The 24431-nt window shown below is 36.5% G+C and overlaps 1 protein-coding gene across 2 annotated transcripts in view; it reads right to left on the bottom strand.

The window, feature by feature from the left end:
• The window catches only part of nr3c2.L (nuclear receptor subfamily 3 group C member 2 L homeolog), a 195412-nt gene that overhangs the window by 59235 nt on the left and 111746 nt on the right, over nt 1-24431 (bottom strand). The window contains exon 3 of one of the 2 annotated variants that reach the window (XM_018243204.2): nt 9078-9229. In XM_018243204.2, the coding sequence (XP_018098693.1) occupies nt 9078-9229 (152 nt within the window). 2 annotated transcript variants of the gene reach the window in all.

Below are 24431 nucleotides of genomic sequence, written 5' to 3'. Positions count from 1 at the left end.
AATCAGCTTTTCTCTGGACAAGACCCCAACTCCAACAAGGCTTTCCGGTATTCTCATTCATGAAAGGCCTCAATCAAACAACATATGATGCATTGTGGGAATTGGAGCAGTTGCTGCAGGATATCTGACTATTTATACAATGTTTTTAAGAGTATCTGAGAAAAGGGAGCTTCTTTTTTTTAATTTAATTTGATATAGAACTTTACAATCACTGGAAATGTTTAATAATTATATAATGCAGAGTTGCTTAGATTTATATCCCATTGAAAGGAGTTTTCCTCTAAAGCCAAACATGTTTTTTCAAGTAGGTATAGAAGTTAAATGATGTCCCCCAACTGACCTTATTGCTAAATCACAGAGGTAGAGGGATGATATGAAGATGAGAGCAAGGCAAAATAAAGGAGTGGTGAAGTAAGACAGGTGTTACAGCGGACTACAGGCACTTGTCTTTGTAAGTAAATAAAAGCATCAGGCAGAGGATAGCAACATTCCCCTAGTCAAAGTCTAGAAATCCAGTAAGAGATGATGGGCTACAGTCAACGCAAGAATGCTGGGTAGAGAGTGATAATGCAATTGGTTTTAATTTTTTTTTATTATTTGTGGTTTTTGAGTTATTTAGCTTTTTATTTGGCAGCTATCCAATTACCATTGGTTCATTGATATGATTAAGAGACTGAAATACTGTATGAATAGAAGAGGGCCTGAATAGAAAGACGAATAATAAAAAGTAACAATATCAATGAATGAGTAGCCTTACACAGCATTTGTTTTTTTAGATGGGGTCAGTGACCCCCCCCAAGCTGAAAAGAGCCCAAAGAAGAAAGTAAATAATTCAAAAACTAGAAGAAAATGAAGGCCAATTAATTTCATGGTCAGAACATTGTTTGATTTGTTCTCTTTACTACTTTTTTTTTATCGGAATGGTTAGTTGCAGGAGAGCAGAGCTGAACCAAGTCATGTGCACCCGACTGGGACTTTTCCCAGGTGCCTACAGTTCCTTTGGTCAGCGAGGGCACTTCACCTTTGCTACTTGCACACGAATGACATGCATAGGTCAGCAAAGATGCTTTATAAGGGAAACAATAATAAAAATATAAATTAAATATAAGCTTCATCTTATGGAAATGAGATACTATTTGAATATGGTTAAATATATTGTGTTGTTTTTGAAATAATCGAGTTATTACCCTTCAATTGTCCCAAATCTTCCACTTTCTATGCAAGCCATGTATCAGGTTTTTTTTTTTGATGGAATGTTAACTTTAATACACAATTTCTCTGTGCTCATTTTGCTAGATGATGTATTAGAGCTAGCTGTCCATCACACAAATGACCCTAACATAAAGAATTACTGTAACACAATTATAGCAGAAACAGTAACGAATATTTAACAGATTATACTTAGAAAGTTTCTTATTTCTCTGAGACGACGTTTATATTAATGGGTAGATTTATCAAAGGTCGAATTTAAACATTTTTTTTTACTCTAATAAATTCGAATATACTCACAACTCAATTGGGAAGTTATTCAAGAAAAAATGTGAACATCTAATATTCGTTCAAATAGTCCCAACCCGAAAATTCTAATCAGATTCGAATTGAGTTTTCCCTCCAAAATGTGAATGCCATATTCAAATGACATTTTGTACATTTTGACACCAAAAATCAATTTGAAAATCCGAATTTATTATTCGGCCCTAAGGGGCAGATTTATCAAAATGTGACTTTAGATTTTAATAAATAAAAACTCACCCACATTCTATCCATGCCTTTGGGATTTTTGGTATTGATCAAATCGCGAGTTCTAATTTTCACCCAAAAAAATATGCAGGAAGAAAGCTGCATACTTAACGGTGCTGAGTGTAATTATAATGTAAAAGTTGGATTATGAACTTTGCCAATATGGCTCCTCTGAGTGCCAAACGAGATACTTGGTCCATGTTCTCTTGCAACCACAAAATACATTATAGACAAATACAAGAGTCCTCTGCACTCAACCCATTATCAATATATTTAAGATATTTTGTGCATACTGCTACTGAAAAATGCCTTACCCTTTAAATTTTTTTTTCCATTTTTCTCTTTTATAATAAAACCATACCTTGTACTTGATCCCAACTAAGTTATAATTAATCATTATTGGATATAAAACAATCCTATTGCTTTTAATGATTCATGATTTGTATTAGACTTAAGAAATGGAGATCCAAAATACAGAAAGACCCCTTCTCCAGAAAACCCCAGGTCCCACGAATTCTGGATAACAGGATCCATCCATACATGTACTAGTAATAACTGTAGAGTGGATTATAAAAACATGTACACTTAGGTCTTGTTTTTACAATATGCCACTTAGGTGAATGCAATAGGAGGCACAACGGTTTTCCAGGGGAAGTAACCTAAAAGTGATTAATAATATGTATAATATAATATGCTTTTAAACGAAAACCAGTAAATGTTACCTGTAGATTAGCTTTTATTGTTGACTAGGCTTTTTCATACCTTGCAATATGCTATTGAGGTGTGTCCCATGTAAGCTGTGCATTTATACAACTGGCAAACATACAGTTTTTTAAAAAGTACATACAAAGTAAATATTTGGCCTCAAACACCTGCCAGTCTGGCTTTGCTCCATTTGCAAGTGTGATCCTGGAGCCAATGCAGGGAACAGCCCAAACCCTGTAATTATTGAGTCATATTATGCTGAGTCATATTATTTTTGTAATATCAATTCTCTTAAAATATAACTTATATGTCTTATCTGTATTCCAGTGTAGGCTTCAACATACAAAAAGCTGTAAACTTTGCCTTTTAAGAAATATATAGAGAATAAAAACTGTCAGTTGCAGCCAACGGGTTAAATTAAAAGCCTCTTGGAAAGGTATGACATTTGCATAGAAAACTGGAAATGTTTCTTTGGCCTTTAGGAGTAAAGTGAGGAAATACCAAATCAATTAAATGCACGCAAATACGTTCTACCATTCAATTTTCCTTGACGTGAGAAGTTTCTCATCCGTTCAATATGATTCACTCACTGTACGCAATGATACCACTGTGCACTCATTCACCAAGCCAATTAAAATAAAGTGAAAAGGGTTTGAAGCCTTGTGCTTCAGCCATAATGCAAACAATGAGTGCGAGGGCACAAGTCTGTTTCATTATTCTGGCACACTGCACTCGCTTGGATTTTTTTATACTTAATTAGGGAAAGTACGTTAAGAGTGTTATGGATTGGCTTCCAGCTGAGTTAAATGAAACAAATAATCCTTTTGTCATTAAACCTAAAGTCGCAATCACCGCGATTCATATTGTTTAGGTGGAATCCAACAGAATGCAGTATGGACATGTTAACTAAGTGAAATCCATGAGGATTTTAACATACTGAGAGTTATAAGGGCAGGGAGTGCTTAAAGGAGAACTAAAGCTTAAAGGAACAGTAACATCAAAAAATTAAAGCGGTTTAAAGTTATGAAAATATTATATAGTGTTGCTCTGCACTGGTAAAACTGATCTGTATTATTGTAGATCATATAAATAAGATGTTGTGTAGCAATTCAAAGGAGAAAATGCTCAGATTACACAGCAGATATCCGATAAGCTCTGTAGAACATAATGTTATCTGTTATCCACTATTTAAATTGTGCCATATAGCCTTTTTTAATTTCTGCCATTGCTACACAGCAGCTTGTTTATATGAACTATAGTAGTGTTTCTGAAGCAAACACATCAGTTTTACCAGTGCAGGTCAACATTACATGATATTTTCATTCTTTAAAACACTTTCATTTTTTGGTGTTACTGTTCCTTTAACTGAAGAAGTAGAATGCTCCGGACCTGGGGTTTTCTGGATAATGGATTTTTCTGTAATATGGATCTTCATACCTCGAGTCTGCTACAAAATCATGTAAACATTAAATAAATCCAATAGGCTGGTTTTGCTTTCATTAAGGACTAATTATAACTTAGTTTGGATCAAGTACAAGGTAATGTTTTATCATTACAAAGAAAAAGGAAATCATTTTTTAAAATTTGGATTATTTGGATAAAATGGAGTCTATGGGAGACGGCTTTCTGGATAACAGGTTTCTGGGTATTGGATTCCATACCTGTACATTATGTTTTGGGTTTATATACCAGCCCATTGCCCCACAACTCTTTAGCATGGAAGATATGTGCCTCCAAAGATGCCCCAGTAGCTCCCCATCTTCTTTTCTGCTGACTCAACGTCAGCTCAGAAACCAGAATTCATAAATGTAGCATCATCTTATATTACAGGCCAACCTAAGCTTAACTTCTTAACAGCTGCTCAGAGCTCACTGAGTATGTGAGTGTCGTGGACACTTTCCAAAATAGTGACCTCCTGTGACAAGTTTAAAGTCCAGGATCATTGTTGCTATTGAGAAGCTGAAAATTTTAAGTGATGCAATAAGGTCATTATATAAAATATGGCATTTCTAGCTGTATTTATTTTTATGGCTTAGTTCTCCTTTAAAGTAGGAGGCATGACACATTCTGATCTGGACACCATGGGGCTTATGATACATGAAAGCTATGTGACACTTAGGACTGTTTCCTCCAGCTACCAACCATGAACACATTTATATTTTATGGTAAAAATTATAAAGGGGCAAGCAGGATTATAGAACAGTAAAATGTGATTTACGTGTTGGGAACGCACTATGAAAAATATTTTCTTGTAAATCAGGTATTTTCACTTGCACTAACTAAGGCAAGACTTTTATGTGAGATCATCATACCATGAAGGGTGTCATGAAGCCCATGGTGCATGTTTCATTGAGGTCCCCAATATTCATGTGCTTACACACTGGTCCAAGTTTGGGTTGCTCAACATATCAGGCACATGTTTTGATGCTGTGAGCAATGGCACTGTGATTGACTTGTATAAGTATGCCAAGCAGTATTTACAGTAAGTTTATATAGGGATGTGATTTGAGTTTAAGTGGCCATACTAAATATAAAATGGAGAGTGGGCTTCAGTGGATTGCACACAAGCATTCACAAATGCTAAGAAACATTAAAAGAAATAGTTCTCATTCCTATGAGAAAACGAGAAAAAGAATAACAACACACTTTAAAGCACTACAGGTCTCCATATTTTGTCTATGCCATCTGGGTTATCCTTTATTCTTCAGATCAATGGAGCCTCAGGTGGCAAAAATCCAAAAAGTTCCCCTGATCTTAACAAAACCCTATACTGCAACACTGCATGCATTATGGTTCTTTAATAGAAGCATGGATGTAAAAGTTTAAATTAAATCATGTTGTGTATTTTAGTTAGGGATGCACCGAATCCAGGATTCGGTTCGGGATTCGGCCAGGATTCGGCCTTTTTCAGCAGGATTCGGCCGAACCAAATCCTAATTTGCATATGCAAATTAGGAGTGGGCGGGAAATAAAGTGATTTTTTATCACAAAACAAGGAAGTAAAAAATGTTCCCCTTCCCACCCCTAATTTGCATATGCAAATTAGGGTTCGGATTCGGTTCGGTATTCGGCCGAATCTTTCACAATGGATTCGGGGGTTCGGCCGAATCCAAAATAGTGGATTCGGTGCATCCTTAATTTTAGTGTTATCACACCTTGAATTACTGCATACATGATGCAAATTATGGTATAAGAAACTCTAAAATACCGTTTGTAGATCATTACAAACCACAATTTAAAACATTTATTTTTTACGTATTTCAGGCCTTAACATGCTTATCCTGCTCCTCACTATGAGTATTATTTGCATTTCCTTTTATAGTAACACTCAGATATGTGGTTTTGTAACAGTATTAACATTTGTTTAGCTCTTAAACCTCTAATTGCTTGAGGGGACTGTAATTATTAATTACTCGGCTAATTGGCTTGGCTGGTGTGATTCCTTATTTTACTTATGTTTTGAAAGATTGAAATATATTTCACTCAGTTTGCTACAGTATGGGGTGTGTGCTGTGAAGGAATTCAGGGTTAAACATTTTGTAAAGGTTGTTAGACCACAAGCAGTTTAAACATGGCCAGATTCGGGGAGATTAGTCGCCCGGCGAAAAATCTACTAATCTCCCTGAACTGCCTTCCCATGCCTTTGTTTTCTGAAGTTGCCTCACGAGTAAACTTCGGGCGACTTCGGAAAACAAAGCGCCCTGAATGCCATCCCGCCAGCGATTTACATTCTAGCCAGCGGGAAGGCAGTTCGGAGAGATAAGTCGCCACAAAGAAGAGGAGATTTGTTGCTGGGCCCTAATGGTCTTAGAAGTGATGGGGTGGTTCTCATTGATAAAAATGTCAGCTTTTCTCCTGACTGGTATATAAGGTGTTTAACCATATTAGTTCTCTTTGACTGCCTGGCAAGAGGAGTAGACAGAGGTAAAGAAGGCCCCAGTGAGCCCTGGGGTGTCATCAGATCACAGTAGAAGACAGGGAAACGATCACTGGTAGGTAGATACTGAAGGTAGTGCTATAATAAATCCTATTTTTATGTGCAAAAACTGTTAGGGTTATTTAGTACAGCAGTACGAAACTCCACCAAGGAGTGTTGGAATCCTGAATGTGTTCTACTATTGTAAGAACATAACTGCATAGATTTAGTAATGGAAAATCCCTTTTGAGGGTTTTGCATACTGATGCTGGTACCCAAGAGTTCTATCTCATTCTGTGACTCATAGCTTTGTGTGATATCTGTACCATGCCTGTTTAAGAAAGAACCACTGTTGGAGAATATTGTGTGAATAAATACAACGAAGTAAGGTACTGTTGTATCACTCTGCTTGAGATTGCTAGGGGTTTGGCCAAAATAATTTTTGTAACCACTGTTGGAGAATATTGTGTGAATAAATACAACGAAGTAAGGTACTGTTGTATCACTCTGCTTGAGATTGCTAGGGGTTTGGCCAAAATAATTTTTGTATATGGTTTATTTAAATTTTAGCCCAATAAACATAATTGTAAGAAGAATACTTCCGATGTTCGCACATGTCATGACGCTCGCGACAAACCACGAGAGTCATGACGTCATCAGGTGGCCCGATATTCGAAATTGCCACCAAATCTCCTTTATAAGACCTAATTTTTCTGTGCCCAAGCTGGCTTCTGTTTACAGATCCTGCCTAAAGCGTACTACTTTGATTGATTCCTGTTTTTTTGACTCCTGCCCATCTGTCTCTGATTCTTGCCGCCTGTCCTGACCTTTTTGCCTGTTTTTGAGACGACGATTTTGCCTGATCCTTTCCAGTTACTGTTTACCAACTTTCACTCTCCAAAGAGCACTATCCCCTGTTGGTTCCGCAGCAGAAAGCCCGGGGCCCCAAAAAGTGCGTAGGTGAACACCGGAATTCGCAGGGGTACACAGGTGCATCTAGAGCTGCCAATAAATGTTCCTGACTGACGAGACGTTACAATAATATTATCCCATTCAGTTGTAAAGTCACACAACCAAATATGAAATACAATACAGTTCAAAGCTATTTTCATGTATTTTTGGCTATGGTGAAACTATTTGCTAATTCTACAGGAATGAAGACACAGCAGTGGAGGGTATGCTTTTAAAGCCTCACTGATAATACCTCAGCCATTCCCAGACAGATCAGCAACCACAATATGGGCTTACGGCCTTAAAGGAACAGTTCAGTGTAAAAATAAAAACTGGGTAAACAGATAGGCTGTGCAAAATAAAAAATGTTTCTAATATAGTTAGTTAGCCAAAAATATAATCTATAAAGGCTGGAGTGATTGGATGTCTAACAAAACAGAACAAAACACAAATTCCTGCTTTTCAGCTCTCTAACTCTGAGTTAAGGTGGCCATACAAAGACAGATTAAAGCTGCCGATACTGATCCTTTAGACCGATTTGGCAAGTTCGATTTTTTTTCTGTGATCCAGGACCGCATTGGCTAGTTGATGCAGTCCAGCAACCCGTTGGCATCCATTTACAGCATTGTAATCCGATCGTTCGGCCCCAGGCCCCAGATTCACCTGATATCATCCTGCCGTTAGTGGGCATATCGGGTTAAGATCTAATAGTGTATGGCCACCTTAAGTCAGCAACTTTAAGGGGAGCCACATGGGACTTAACTATTCAGTGACTTAGCAATTGATTAGCATGCAGGTCAGATTCAAAAGCAAACAGTTATGAACCAATCAAGTCACTGATTAGTTACTGCATGGTAACCAATCAGTGAAAACCAAGAGAGCTGAAAAGCAGGAAGTGTTCTGGCTATTATGTTACACATCCAGTCACTCCAGTCTTTATAGATTACATTTTTGCCTAACTAACTATATTGAAAACATTTTTCATTTTGCACAGTCTATCTATTTACCCAGTTTTTATTTTTACACTGAACAATTCCTTTAAAGACACTTTAGGTGAAATGTAGGTGCTGTTAGATATTTGCTTCAGTTCTGGAACTTTCAGCAGAGTTAAACAGTACAGGTATGGGACCTTTTATCCAGAATGCTTGGAACCTTGGTTTTTCCATAATAACAGATTTTTCTGTAATATGGATCTTCAGATCTTAAGTCTACTAGAAAATCATGTAAATATTATATAAACCCAATAGGCTGTTTTGCTTCCAATGAGGATTATTTATATCTTAGTTTGGATCAAGTACAAGGTACTGTTGTATTATCACAGAGAAAAGGAATTTTTTTTTTTTAAAACTTTGGATTATTTGCAAAAAATTGTATCTATGGGAGACGGCCTTTCCGTAAGTAGGAGCTTTCTGAATAACAGGTTTCCGGATAACGGATCCCATACCTATACCAGAATAATAAAGTCAAACAGTATCAGAATAATAAAATTAACCATTTTATTGCTATTTGTTCTACAAACCTAGCATTATACAGTGAGCTCATTAAACACATTGTACAAAACTACTAAAACATATTACAGCTTATAAACAGGATAAAATAAACACAATGTAAGTGAAAGTATTACCGTCATAAGGAGAGCATAAAAAAATTCATGCAGGAAGTTTAGTAAGCGCAATAAGATATTACAGTCTGCAAAAATGATATGCGGGTAAATTAAATGGAAGACACAAACACCAAGAAGATAGTAGTAAAAATATTCACCCACTTGAACATTTACCTTCCACTGCTCTTTTGAAAAAGACTTTGCAGCTTCCACAGGTAACTACTCCATAGTGACATCCAGAGGCCTCATCCCCACACACTAGACATACTTTGGAAGGTCTTGAGGGTCCAGTTGACATGCTCCTTAATGTTGTGCTATGGAGAAAACAGTGGCAATTTATTATAAACTGGAAAAGATTATGAACCAAGCATATTGTTATAATCACAATTTTAATCTATAACTTTTCAATTTTCATAAAACATTTTTATAAATATAAAAACAGAGGTTTACAACAGTTTCACTGCCTAAAAATGTTATGGCAAAATACAAGCAATTTTTTTAAACCCCATTTAATAATTGCACTATAATATTAAATTCAGTCAGTCTGTTCAGGAAAGCTGTTCTCTGCTCAACATGGATGCACAGATGGTTTGAAATGAAATTTTCCTATGTTACATCCGCAGCATTCTGTCAGATTATTTCCCAAACATTTTATCTTGACCAGAACAACCAAAATAATAAGCAAAGGAAAAAAAAATCCCTTTACTTTGCTCTTAGCTATGGAATTTAAACAAACCAATTAAGTTCAAGACTGACAGTTGCAGATGTTTATTAGTTAAAGATCAGAATATCTTACTTTAGAGACAGAATCAGGGATACCGCTTCATTTAGAAGAAGAGCATCTATATCCTTTGTGACTTGGTGATGACTTACAATATACAATAACTACAGAGTAAATTCATATTTGAAAAACTAGAGGAAATGAAAATGATCATAGTGTATGGCTTCCTGGTATAATTTTACCAGACCCCATTGTGAGGCTTCATTTAAAATTGATATTATAAAGAAAAAATAAAACAATTTTACACAAACAAATACAGTATATTATGTGCAGAATTCTGGTCATTTTTATCGATACGGAGAAAATACATACAAATGGTTAGATAGCCTTGCTCATGGAGTTTCATGGTCAAGGATATTCAGAATGTATGCAATGTGTTATGGAGATTACAAAACAAAGAGATGTTACCACTCTTGTGCTTCAAGTACATCAAATATGTCCTTGGTATCCTCTTAAACCAGCAGTAGATATGTTAAGAAATACATTTCCTATTACTCTACTTATCATCAGAATTTTTGTTTTATTACAGAGACAGATGAAGTGCAGTTTGGCTACCAACAATATATGATTCTTTCCAGAGAAGTACCACCCGCAGCATCAGCAAAAATAAAAGGGGAACAATAGTCAAAAGGAAAATTTCATATTAGCTTCAGCATACTGAAATAAGAAGTTTTCTAAATATAATCAATTAAAAATTCTGTACGGTTTCTAAAATAATCACGTTTATCTTCACTATCCCTCTCTCAGCTTCTGTTTCTCTTCATGCAGGGGTTGGGTGTCAGATATTCATTGACAGTTAGATCCAACATATCTTATAGGGGGCTCCTTTTGCCTAGAAGATGTATTACAGCTCACTCTTAAAATCACCAGACATCATGTCTCTCTACATGCAGGATTTTTGCAAAAGGCAGTTATTTTGTTAGATTTTGTTTGTACTGGAATCAGTTTTTTGAGTGAGCTCTAATTCATTTGCTAGGAAAGTAAGCTCCCTATAAGATATATTGGATCTAACTGTCAATGCTGCAAGAAGACAGAATGAACAGAATTTGGTTCGGGATTCGGCCAGGATTCAGCCTTTTTTAGCAGGATTCGGATTCGGCCAAATCCTTGTGTCTGGCCAAACCCGAATCTGAATCCTAATTTGCATATGTATATTAGGGGCGGGGAGGGAAATCACTTGACTTTTCGTCACAAAACAAGGAAGTGAAAAAAATGTACACACTTTTTACTTTCCCGACCCTTATTTACAAATGCAAATTAGGATTCGGTTACGTATTTGGCCGAATCTTTCACAAAGGATTCAGGAATTTGGCTGAATCCCAAATAGTGGATTCGGTGCATCCCTATCTTATATCAAATTTTCATTTTTGCGATAGTTCCCCTTTAACATTTGGATCACCTGTCACATTTATTCCTATGCACTATTTCTGAACAAATGTAAAATATTGAATATTCAAGCTGCAGACCACTAGTGAAGATAACAGAAAATCGGCTACGCTATGACCTATCATAGTATCATGATAAGGAAAAAAAGATGTCTTTCTGGATGACCTAATGATTATATGCAGTTTTAGTTTAGTGAAGGGCTTTTTGACTCCTTTTAGCCCTTCTCACCCTAACCAGGTTCGCTTTCCCATTTCGCTACTCTCCAAAGTCCTACCCCTCAGAAGCCATGTTCCAATATCTTGCACTGATGAGATCTAACAAGATCAAAACAAGCTGTCTGCAAGTTTGGATATTTGGCTCTGAACTATTAGGCTGTATCTGTGCTATAAACCAGCGCTTCTGGATGCATAGTTGGCCAAACGGACATAAAGGAGCGATTTGCATGTCTCCGCCCATGATGCCTTATGGGAGAATCAAAACTCTTTTAATGCATTTAATTCCACCTGTTGGGGCTGCATGTCATTTTTTATTCATAAAAAAAATGTCTATCAATAGGCGGTTCAAGTATAGAGTTTTGTTTAAAGGAGAAGGAAAGGCAAAATTACAAAACTATCCCTGTCCTGAAACGCTGGGTTAGTTTTTCTCTCTGTGCCTTTTAAAAGCTCTGCTCACGTTCCAAACTTATCTATAGTTCAATAACTTAGCGGGCACCTTGTATCTTGTAAGCGGAGCGGGAGTTTAAATAGCATTGTGTTGCTATGGTAACAGAACCTCTCACGCTCCGCTTACAAGATAGTGTTGCGAACAGGGGAGGAAAGACTGTGTGTTTTGTCTGACTGAGGTCTGTAATCAGTATTGCATTCATTCATGTGATTAACCAACGATTTTTCAAGCACAATCTTTAAATAGATCGAAGTAAGCATTGATAGTGATGACATTTGTGTTCAAACGTCATAAATTTAACTGCGCATGCCCAGGGCACAGGGCAATGGTTGTGCACATGTGCATGCCCTGAGATGGGGATTTTTATTAAGAGTAGGACGTGATATACTTACAATCTACTTGGCAGTAATTTGTGATTCAATTTCAGAATACTTTCACAAGGAACTCACTTGCAGATAAGCTTCTGGTAAGCAGATCTTAACATACTGGCCAATACTTTGAGCTGTATGTGTATTTTAACTTTAGTTCTCCTTTAAAGACACATTCCTTGTTCGAATATAACGAGAATTATTTAAGTAAAATGCACCTGACAACAAAATATGTAACTATGTTGAAAGACTTGGTAAATCTGCGTCAATTTTGACACAATGTCCACAATTGTGTCAGGCACATCTCCCTGGAAAAGAATTTTGCATTGAGGTTAAAAACACAGCAATTGCACTAAGATTGCACTTATCCCACCGCATTTGTGGTTATATATGACCCCTAAAGTTCTTAAAGGGGATGTAAAGGCAAAAAAATGAAATCCAATTTTTACTTTCAATGAAAAAGAAATCTCCAATATACTTCAATAAAAAAATGTGTACTGTTTTTATAAGAAACTCGATTGTATGCAGTGAAATTCCCCCTCCGTTTTACTTGCTCTGACTGCTGTGGATAGGAAACTTCAGATGGTCCCCAACTGCTCTGCAGGGAAACAATCATACTTTCCCATATTTCCCATAACTCCAGCAGCTTTGTTTGTTTCGCTGCAGAGCAGCCAGCGACTGTGTACCCGCAGCCCCAGTGCAGTCTGTATATTCTGATTATTAATCAGTCTTGCTGTATTGGCTTCTATGGCAGAAATTATTTGACTTGTGCTGTTTTGATAATTTATGACAATCCCTAATCTTAACCTCCGAACAGAAGCCCAGACCACACTGAGCATGTGCGTAGTCTTGGTCTTGCAAATATGTTTAACAAAGTTACAAGATGATGACCCCCAGTGGTCAACATTGAAAGCATAAATCATTTGTTTTATTAGGCTTCTGGTGCAGTAAGTTCAGGGCCAGATTCCTGTTTCAGCCACCCCTAGGCCGGAGGGTGAAATTCCCTTCCCCTTCGCATGCCCACCTCCCCTAGTGAGCGTGCACAAGCATGCGCAGTGTACCTCACCACACAAATCTGGGCCTGAGTAAGTTCATGTTTATATTTAGTATACAAAATACAGCATTTCTACCGTTATTCTATTTTAGACTTAAGTATAAAGGGGTTGTTCACATTCCAAACACGTTTTTCAGTTCAATTGTTTTCAGATAGTTCACCAGAAATACAGAATTTTTTCAATTACTTTCCATTTTTTATTTTTCACTGTTTTTCTAAAATCTAAGTTTAACGTAATTCAGGTGCAGATTCTTAACTGTTACAATTTTGCAACAAGTATTTGATATATTTCTCAGCAGCATCTCTGGAGTATTAGCAACTATTGTATCAATTGGCCTTTAATGAAACTGAGGGATTCTGCTCAGCAGGGGAGAAAGATAAGAAATGTATCAATTAAATGTATCAATTTATCAGTCCCCCCCGGAACTGTTTTAGAAAGTGAAAAATTAAACAGTTACACTTCCATATTAGAAAAACTGTCACACACAGAAAATAGAAAGTAATTGGAAAAAGTCGTTTTTTCTGGTGAGCTATCTGAAACCAACTAAACTGAAAAAAGTGTTGGAAGGTGAACAACCCCTTAAAGATGGCTGCACACAACATTCTTACTCTTTTATCTTTCAAATTGTTGCTTCAATGCTAAGAGCACTTGGTACAACTTGCACAACAAAACAGGGGATTGATGAAAATGTCCATTTCATAAAGTATAATGAGGCCTTTAATTTAACCTTATAACATTGCAATTGCACCATGGAAACAGTCCTAATTCGAATATTCACCACCTAAAGTTCATGTACAAGTCAATGGCAGAGGTCCGTTGAACCATTTGGAGATGTTAATAGCCTTCCTGACATTTAAAGTTTTTTTTTTCGGGAGAAAAACTTGGTACAAATTGAAACGAAACTAATACAAATATAAGCATTCAAATGTTTTCTTAAATAACCTCCCAGTGGATTTGTGAGTATATTTGAATTAAAAACAATTCACAATAATTCGAAATTCGACCTTTGATAATTGTGCCTCTAAAAGTAATAAAAATCTTCAAACAGATTTTGGTCAAATTTTCTTCCAGTTATTGGATTTTTATTTTGATAGAATTTCCACCATATTTTTTACAAGCAAAGGTGAACTCAACATGACATTTACAAATGAAGAATGGCTTTCCGTGGTGTAAAAAACATTTCAAACAGCCATATGTACTAGATTATGATTTGGTTGTGATGATTTGCAGATTGCTATGCTATTATTTTTGATACTGGCTGTCAGCATGAGTCTTTTTTTTTTCTTCCTAATTTTTGCTTTGAAAGACATTTCTTTAAGTTATGGTTTTTCATCTCAACTTGTTGATTCTTGCAAATAAAAGAATTTTTAAAAAGAAATGTTAAAAATGTACATCATGTTGGCCATGAAAACACTAAATTAAAAGACCATGATGTAGAGCATAGGCAGATTTATGCCTTTGGAGGAATATGACCCTGAGACACAGCTTTACTCACAAGAGAATATGCCCAGTGGTAGAAAAAAAAGTTTTTTTCCATTCTCTCCATCTAAGTGCAAGAAGGGAAAACTTGATTTTCCCCACCAATAATTAGGCATAACTGTTACAATGTACCGCTGTATAAAGGGACTGAAGACACCAACTCCCCTTTTTTCATAATGAAAAAAAAAACAAAATTTGCTATATATTTAATAAACATGTATTTTAACGTTATATGTTATTGAAAGCAGTATCTGTCTATACTTTGCTATTCTCTTAAAAATATGCTTGACTACAGAATCAAAAATCCATTCCCTAACAAGCCCTTGCATGCTTCTGTTATTCTCCTTCTTCTTGGGTCTGTAAACTCAGGTATGTAAATTACTGAATTACTGTAAATCACTAATGTTTCAGTGTTATAAGGGCTTATAAGGGCAAATTGACTAAAGCGCAAAGCGGCTAACGTTAGCGCAAATTCGCCAGCATGATGTCATTTCTCAACTTTGCCTATTTACTAAATTCGCCCATCGCTACCCCTTAGTTGTCAGATCAAACTGTGGAGGATTTAGATAGAGAGACACTGCTTCCTAAATCACATACATTTACAACTAAATAGTGAACATTTTAAATTAAATATGAACATCAGAAAGTTGCCCAAAACTATTCTGGGTGGTAAAAAAGCAACTTTATTTACAGCAACTAAACATATGAGCACAGGCTAGTCAATCAGAGGCTCAGAGGATCTGATTAACCCAGTTGTGCTCAATTAGATTAGGATTAAAGCCTTATCTGGGGATGAGCCCTGATGGCTGGAGGAGCTACAAAAATGTTTTCCACAGTAGCCACATAAGAGGTTTTCAACATTGAAGGGGTTATTTAGTAAAGTTATTATGTTCGGGCTTTTTAAAACCAAATATGAAAATACTCCATTTCAAACCTGTCGAGGTCCTGCAGAAGTCAATGGCAGACATTATGGTCTGTGCTGGGTTTTGTATGATAATCTGAAAATTTAGGGGTTTTTCAGGCTGTACCTGAGTCAAATCCAAAGAATTAGTAAAATTCTATTTTTTTCACTATTTTATTGAGACTTTTCCCGAACTGAATTTTTAGAGTTGTTTTATTAATGAATAAGGTAAAATTGTGGATGGGAGTTTGGCAGAGTTTGTTTTATTGAAATCTTGAGAAAATGTGAGTTTTAGTAAATAACCCCCTGAAGTCATCAAAATAAGAACTATTGCTGTTTTTCTTCCAGAGATGCTGTATTTCCAAAACAGTATAAAAGGTGATTTATAGGTACATGTTCAATAATCAATGAATTATATAATTCTAGACTATTACCTGAATGTGTTTTCATTTTACATACGGTCATGAAAGAGCAATTACATGATTGCTATGGCTAAATAGTAGATTCCATTTATCGACTGTAAATACTTACAAAAAACCTTCACCCTGTCACATTTGTATATGATACTATTTTTCTTTTCCACCATGGAGTACTGAATGAGATTGCTTCTTTAGAAATGCATGATAATATTAATAATGATTTAAAGCCCCTGAGATAAGAGACAGGAATGTTGAATGCAACATTCAGTCTTTGAAAGACAAAATACAGTCTTAAAGTCCACTGGTTGTTAACTCATTACAGGGATTCTGTAAGGAACAAAGGTAGAGCAACCTTTCGAGAAAGTCTCTAACACTCTCCCAAGATGGCCATATATTATTTAAATCAATGTGTATTCCTTTCCTTTACTTTATCCTTCACTCCTCAGTTAAGAAGTCCTTCCACATATTCAAAGCTTTCTGATAAGTACTTGCACGGGGCAATGGGCACTCATATGACCCTGCTTATACTAAGCACACATGAGTTACTCTCACATAAGGGCAAAGATACATGCTCAGATTGGAGATTTAGTCTGATAAATTGCCTCTTATTCTGGGTGACTAATCTCCCCAAACTGCTTCCTGCCGGCTAGAATGTAAATTGCCGGCGGGATGGTACTCAGAGCGCTTCATTTTCCGAATTCGCCCGAAGTTTCCTCGTGAGGCAACTTTCGGAGACTTCGGAAAAGGAAGCGCGCCGATTAGCATCCTGCTGGTGATTTACATTCTAGCCGCGGGAGGCAGTTCGGGGAGATTAGTCGCCCTGAAGAAAAGGAGATTTGTCGCTGGGCGACTAATCTCCCCCAATCTGAGCATGTGTCTCTGCCCCAAAGGGGGTTCAGGTCAGCAGAAAGACACTCCAAGATTTTTCTAAGAACAAGATGTGGCAGTGTTATGTGGATTGTTTTAGTAAACTACAGATGCAGTAAAACTGATTTTCTCACCTGGTTCTCAAAGGAAAATCATCACTCCATGTACAAAGGTATGGCAATAGTCAAAATAAAGTATGTTACATCTGAATTAAGATAAGAAGTTGAAAATGAAGGTTTGATTCTCTGAAGAGCTTACAATTTAGGCAGCATAAAACTGACCAGATGACCTCTGACTTGCTTTATATTTCTACCCAAGTTAACGTTGGTCTTTTATGTCCAAACTTTAAAGGGGTTGTTCACCTTTCAATTAACTGTTAGTATGATGCAGAGAGTGATATTTTGAGACAATTTGCAATTGGTTTTAATTTTTTATTATTTGTGGTTTTAGAGTTATTTAACTTTTTATTCAGCAGCTCTCCAGTTTGCAGTTTCAGCAATCTGGTTGTTAGGATCCAAATTACTCTAGAAACCATGCACTTATTAGAATAAGAGACTGGTACATGAATAGGAGAGGGACTGTATAGAAAGATGAGTAATACAAAGTTGAAATAATAATACATTTGTAGCCTTACAGAGCATTTGTTTTGGATGGGGGTCAGTGAATAGTTTGAAAGAGTCAGAAGAAGAAGGAAAATAATTCACAATATATATATATATATATATCTTCAGTATCCGCAATTTCAGGGGGGCACGGCCAAATATCAATCATATACTCACAATTTGGAATAAAGCATTCCCAGGCCAGCACTTCCCTTAGTAAATAGTAAATCGAGTGATTTTATTTTTCACACATCACAGTGCTCTCTCTCTCTTTCTTTCTCTCTCTCTCTCTCTCTCTCTCTCTCTCTCTCTCTCTCTCTCTCTCTCTATACACACAATTAATTTGGTTAACACACCAAATGTCCGCTCAAAGTGCTTTATTCCATAAATTACACCAAATGTTTCGGCTCCTGCTTGAAGCCTTTTTCAGAAATCTTTTAATCTCCAAAAAGTGCCCAAATGTGCTCCTTTAGTGATGCTTCCAACCCTCTCACCAGGCTTTGAAGCTCAAAACGTTAGGTGTTAGCTGCTGTAAATTGTAGTTGAAGGCCTCAGATCACTTATGCCTATTCTAAGCATCTTGAACAAGTAAGAAGAAATATGTATGCAACATTTATCAATTAACCAAAGGATAAGAAACAAACTGAAGGTATTTTGGGTGAAGAATTTAGAGTTAAATTGCTATCATTTGGCTCTCCCCCTGTCACTCCTCCTGCTTTATTATGCTTTCGCTCTGCCAGAAGATGTGACAGCCCTAATTACATATATATCATTGCACAACACTAAACTGGAAAATAGGTCACATACTTGAACTGCATTTATCAGCACTGCAAAAGAAAAGACCAACAAAGCCTCCAAAATGAGAAGGAAGAGGTGGACGGTCACAGCAGTAGCCATAAACATGACTCTAAAAATAACTGCATACGCTAGAAGCCAGATAGCTGTAATTCCACTGTTGTGAGTAAATATTGTGGTTACATCTTTTGAAGTGAAAAAACAACTGAAACACAGTAACCTATCATTTCTTCTCCCAACAATGAAAATGCTTGCACAAGAATAAAAATCTTTTTTTTTATGCTTTCACAATACTATTATTTAAATATATCCTTCATTTACATAGCATCAGCTTGCCCCAGTGGAACTTACTATCTGTGTTCCATATGACACATCATACATGCAGACATCAGAAACCAAGTAAGCTAGTAAGGCCTGGATTTAAGAACCCCAGATGAGACATTATTTACATACACTGACAATAAATTCTTTAAAAATTAAAAACAGTAAAGAATGTGTAAAATGTGCCATTAGCAGATTTTATTTCTATGCAAACTATAGCCACACATACACAGTTGCCTCATATTATTGAGCCAATTAAAATTGTGCATTACCTCAACTTGGTTTAACAGATTGACAATTTTATAATCACAACTTTACACACTTGTTTTTCATAAATTACAAGTGCAACAGGTGACCAGTGAATATGCACTGATCAATCCCCCTCTTTTAAATGTGCGCATTAAAGTGATACTGAAAAAACTAATTTTTAAAATACGAATGTAAAGTATCCCGTAAGTTACCTATAGGTCATGTTGATTATTTTTTGCAGAAAGGTTTATTTTTGTAAATAATTGTTAGTTGAAATTCCTAAACCTGACTGTTTTGCCAACCTGACTGTCCCATCTCAGCCTGTCAGTTAGAGTTTCTAATACTAATACTCCTGCTGCACAAATATGGCAGCCCCCTCATACAGGAACATGGGGGATCAGACAAGTAATGTAAAAGCATTGTGCAAATACTTTATGGCAAATTTATAAGTAGCTTTTAAAGGCAATATTATAATAGATGTAAAAAAGAGTTTAATTTCTGGTGTCAGTGTCTCTTTAACTACATAGCCCAAGCTCCTAAACACCACATCAAACCCAGCAATGCCCTGAACTTCCACAACAAAACTATTATTTTTCTTAAATATGCTAGTGCATCAGAATAAATAAATGCTGTGACGGAATAAAGTTGTGTGCGTTTTGTCCAATTTTTTGTTTTGCTCGAATTTGAAGATTAATAAATCCCCCTCCATGGGTTGGTGGCCATATGTACTCAATATACTTGTCAATTATATAAGGAGGCTTAAAACACCTCTAGTTGAGACAAAATCATGAATTTGGTTTGATTAGGCTTTCCATATCATTTATATTTACTATACTATACTTTCAGGCTAGTTTCTTCTGTGCCACAACCTGGCTGTTTTAACACCCACAATGTAGAGCACGCAAGTTCATCTTTTCTCAAATCAGAATGATTAGACAAGGAACCCCAAATGAATGTGTTATATGTTTGACTGGCACTGATCTACATGGGTGTGACATGCTGTTACACTGTGCCAAAAAGGTATCTAAAGCATTACAGTAGTTGATAGACAAAAAACAAGAGAAAGAGAGATTATTGGTCAAGGTTGGCTCTAGAATAGAGAGAAGATTGAAAATCACAGGAGTCTAGAGGGGTTATATAATAAAATACACCACGTTTGCCCAGGAGCAGTCAACCATAGCAACCAATCAAAAGGTATCATAAGATATTGGCATGGTTTGAAGTACTGAATGCATAGGTTTGACAGATCATAACAGCCTTATGTTATATTTTGGGAAAACTACAGTCGTGCATGGAACACGCAGAGTAAATGATGCTCAACCTTTGCTATGACAGAATGTAATTTGAAGCTGCTAATTATGCTCTAACAGCGTCCTGTATAGAAAAGAAGCCAAGGCTAATATATCATCCAAGTATGAAAGACAAACCAAGACTGAGCAGCAGCCCAGTGATAAATATTAACCCAAACTTTAAATATAGTGAAAATAAGAGTTGAAGAGTAAGTAATTAAGAGTAATTACACAAAAAACTGCTTTCCGATGAAATCAGTGGATGCATTTGTTAGAGGTGAACGCCTGTATTGCCTTCAAGGGTAAACTAACACTTCAGTCTTCACCTGATAAAGCCTTCCTTATACAGCAGGCAATCACATATGTACATACAAAAACTGCTCATATATACCCCAAAATCCCTCTTTCCATATGCAATACAGTTCCCTTGCAGTCATGCCAAGCATTGTGACAGGTCAAAAGGAGCTGAGATCATTATTATTTTAGGATTATACAAAGTTGGTTGTTAGGTAAAGCAGCATCAGTTTTAAGGAAAATAGTCATCAAGTCAATAGCCGAGTCCTTGCAAGTGATCACTACATATACCTCAGTTAATCCCACTTATACTGGATGTTTCCATCAGAATTAATAATGGTAGCTGGTTTTGTCTGGTGATCAGGTTAGTCGGAAATGTTCCCTCTGATACTGAGCAGTATCTGTGTAAAACATGGCAATTTGTGGAACATGTATGCAGTGTTTATAAGTATGATTTATCTTATTTGGAAATAATTATTGCATTGCATCACCTTTAATATTATCTAATGATATACATGATTATCTGTGCTTACTTTTATAATTTACTATGAGCTCCATAACTAGCACTGTTTTATGCAAATTTACAGGATAAATTGGATCTGTATGCTGCAAATTAAATAACAGCTGTGCATGTATGGAGATGCAGATTTTATTTCTGCCTGATTGATATCCATGTGTCTAAGGATATTTGTTGGCTTGGTGATCTTCCAATGCAGTCTGTTTTCTGGTGCAGAGGGCCCTATGGAGGGCCCTATGGATGGGGGTACTGGTTAGAAAGGGGTCGTGGGATTTCCTCTTTAAAAGCAAAGTAACAACAAAAAAATGAAAGTGTTTTTAAGTAATGAAAATATAATGTCCTGATGATCTGCACTGGTAAAACTGGTGTGTTTGCTTGAGAAAGACTACTATAGCTTATATTAACAAGCAATGTAGCCATAGGGGCAGCCATTCAAAGCTAAAAAAGCAAAAAAGGCAAAGGATACCAGATAAGCTCTTTGGTATACAATGGGATTCTTCAAAAGATATCTGCTATCTTCTGTGTATACTGCACTTCAATGGCTGCCCCCATAGCTACATAGCAGTCTGTTTCTATAAACTATAGTTGGGTTTCTGAAGTAAACCCACCAGTTTTACCAGTGCAGGACGACTACATTATAGTGTCATTACTTTTAAACACTTTCATTTTTTGGTGTTATTATTAATTTAAGCAAAACAGGGATGCTCCCATGTGTTTAAGTTAATTAGTAAAAGTGCGTGTGATCGACTAGCTGCAAGTCAGTTGTGTCTGTAAGCCTAAAAGACTAAGACAATCCTAGAGCGAACAACTCCTCAAAGCAGCTTAACAGGACAGTGTTATAAGCATAATTATATAAGCAGAAATACATTTGATAATAGAGCACATGCAAAATCATGCAAAAATATTTATAAATAAGTCCTATTGTATTTAATGGCACAGCAGATCAACCAAACAGGCTAACATAAAGTGATTTAGTTGTCAAATTATAGCAAATTTAAATGCCATGAATTAAAAGTCCCCCAGTTGCCTGGCAGAGAATGATAAACAGCATGCTGCCACCTGCCACAAGGCATCCTTGTCAGAAGGAGATTGGAGCTGAAATAATTAAGCAATCGATGATTGATATCTACACTAAAGTATTCCTTTCTACACAGTGACACTTAAAGGGGTTGTTCACCTTCCAAACACTTTTTCAGTTCACTTGTTTTCAGATAGTTCACCAGAAATAAAGACTTTTTTTCAATTACTTTCTATTTTTTATTTTTACTGTTTTTTTCCAAAATCTAAATTTAAAGTCGAATGTTCCTGTCTCTGGTGTTCCAGTCTGGCAGCTCAGTAATTCAGGTGCAGATTCTGAACGGTTACAATTTTGCAACATTTAGTTGATACATTACTCACTAGCATCTCTGAGTATTAGCAACTATTTTATCAATTCTAACAGCTGCCTTTAATGAAACCCAGGGATTCTGCCTAGCTGGGCCAAAGATAAGAAATGTATCAACTAATATATCAATTTAGAATAGTTACAGAGTTGGAGACCCCCCCCCCCAGAGCTGCTTTAGAAAGACAAAAGAAGGTTATTTCTGGTGAACTAACTGAATTGAAAAAAGTGCTTGAAGGCGAACAAACCCTTTAATGGTACCAGAGTTTAAAGGAGACGGAAAGCTACAGAGGCATTTTATTGCCAATAGATTAGCTGCATTAGTGCAAGCATTAGTGCAAGCTAGAATGCTATATTTATTCTGTAGAATGTTTTACCATACCTGAGTAAAAAGCTCTAGAAACTCTCTGTTTGTTTAGGATAGCAGCTGCCACATTAGCTTGGCGTGACATCACTTCCTGCCTGAGTCTCTCATTATAACTCTAGGGCTCAGATTACAGCAGAGAAGTGAAAGGGGGAAGAGGAGCAAACTGAGCATCCTCTTGCACAGGGCAGTCTGATACTAAAGCCCATGTGTATACAATAGAAGGCAAGAAATGCTGCACTACATTGAGGGTTTACTGGTATATTTAGCTGGACTTTTCTGATAAGTCTTACTTAGTTTTAACCTTTCCTTCTCTTTTAAAGGAAACTCCGGGTTACAAATCTTCAATACACTGTCCTTAATATGTAAAATAATACTAAGCATCCAAAAATTCCCACCACTTAATCTTTAAATACGATTTTACCTCTTTTCTGCTCCATGAAGCTAGCAACATTAATCTGTATATTTTCAAAAGTTTCTTCAATGTAGGCGTGTTTATTCATATACTATCATCATGGTTTATTCATATACTATGGCCAAAAACTACTACACTCCAGACAGTTTTTTGGGAATACCTAGGGATGTAATGCTGATATTGAGGATATTATATGTATTATGTTTCTTTTTATACCCCATTCTGCTCACCACGATCCCAGTGATGTCATGCCATACCATCTGGACTACATTACCAAACCCATTTTAGTCTCCTTATAATATAACAGGCCACCTATAGAAGCTAACAATGAAACTTTTATAAAAACAAGGAGGGTGGCCCATAGAAAAATATACATTCAAAAAAGCTAAATGAAATTAGGTTGTGGCAGCTCTTTAAACCATTGACAGGACTTCAGAAATATATGTATTTTCTTAGCTAGTAATTAATTAGTATATACTTATACATTGTTTAGAGAGAAAAGATAGCGCTTATGCTGATTGTAGGTTCTAAGAAGCCAGTGTATTATAATAAAAACACTCTTCATATCAGGGACAAATCCATAGGATTCATTACAATAGAGAGATTAATTAGTCTATGCTAGTATAGGTATTACATGTATTAAAAACACTTCTCCTGGATAATCTGAGTACAATTAAGTTCTTCACACATATACAGTATGCAGTTAGATGGTAATCTGAGGCAGATGTGATAACTTATACTTAATAAAAGAAAAAACACACAACCTTGATGTAGGATTATCGATGATCATCGATGTAACAACTTGTCGAAGGGCCACACAAAGCACTGGCATAACTAGAGTAGGTGGGCCCCCCTGCAAAAAATCTTCAGAGGGGCCCAGCGCACTCCGATCCCCATCCTCCCGCCCACTTTCCGCCCCACCCATGCACCGCCTCTGCTCATACAAGCCCCACCCACTCCAGCCCGACTTGCTTCCCCCTTCCTGCTGGTAAAAGAGAGTGGCTGGGGAGGAAAGTTTTTTTTTTATATTAGCTATAGAGGAAGAAGACCACAGTCTGGGCCCCACTGTTCCTGGGCACTACGGGGTCTGCTTCCTCTATAGTTATGCCACTTATTCTGATAGGAATGGTGCCATATGCTTATAGTTGGTAGTATTGAGTTAATAGCTCCAGCACCCCTAGCAGTATACTTTGAACCCCCCCAAAAATATATATGCAATATGGCAACAACTACACAAATGCAACATGCAAAGAAAGAATGCTAGGACTGCATAAAACATTGTATTTAATGATGAAACATTATGTATGGAGAGCCAAGAACCAGGTAACCTAACTAAACTCCTGTGTAAAAAGCCTTTTAGGTTCTCTGTT

This window comes from Xenopus laevis, chromosome 1L (genome assembly GCF_017654675.1).
Source record: "Xenopus laevis strain J_2021 chromosome 1L, Xenopus_laevis_v10.1, whole genome shotgun sequence".
In the NCBI taxonomy this organism is placed as follows: domain Eukaryota; kingdom Metazoa; phylum Chordata; class Amphibia; order Anura; family Pipidae; genus Xenopus; species Xenopus laevis.
This window is presented reverse-complemented; position numbering and strand designations above follow the sequence as displayed.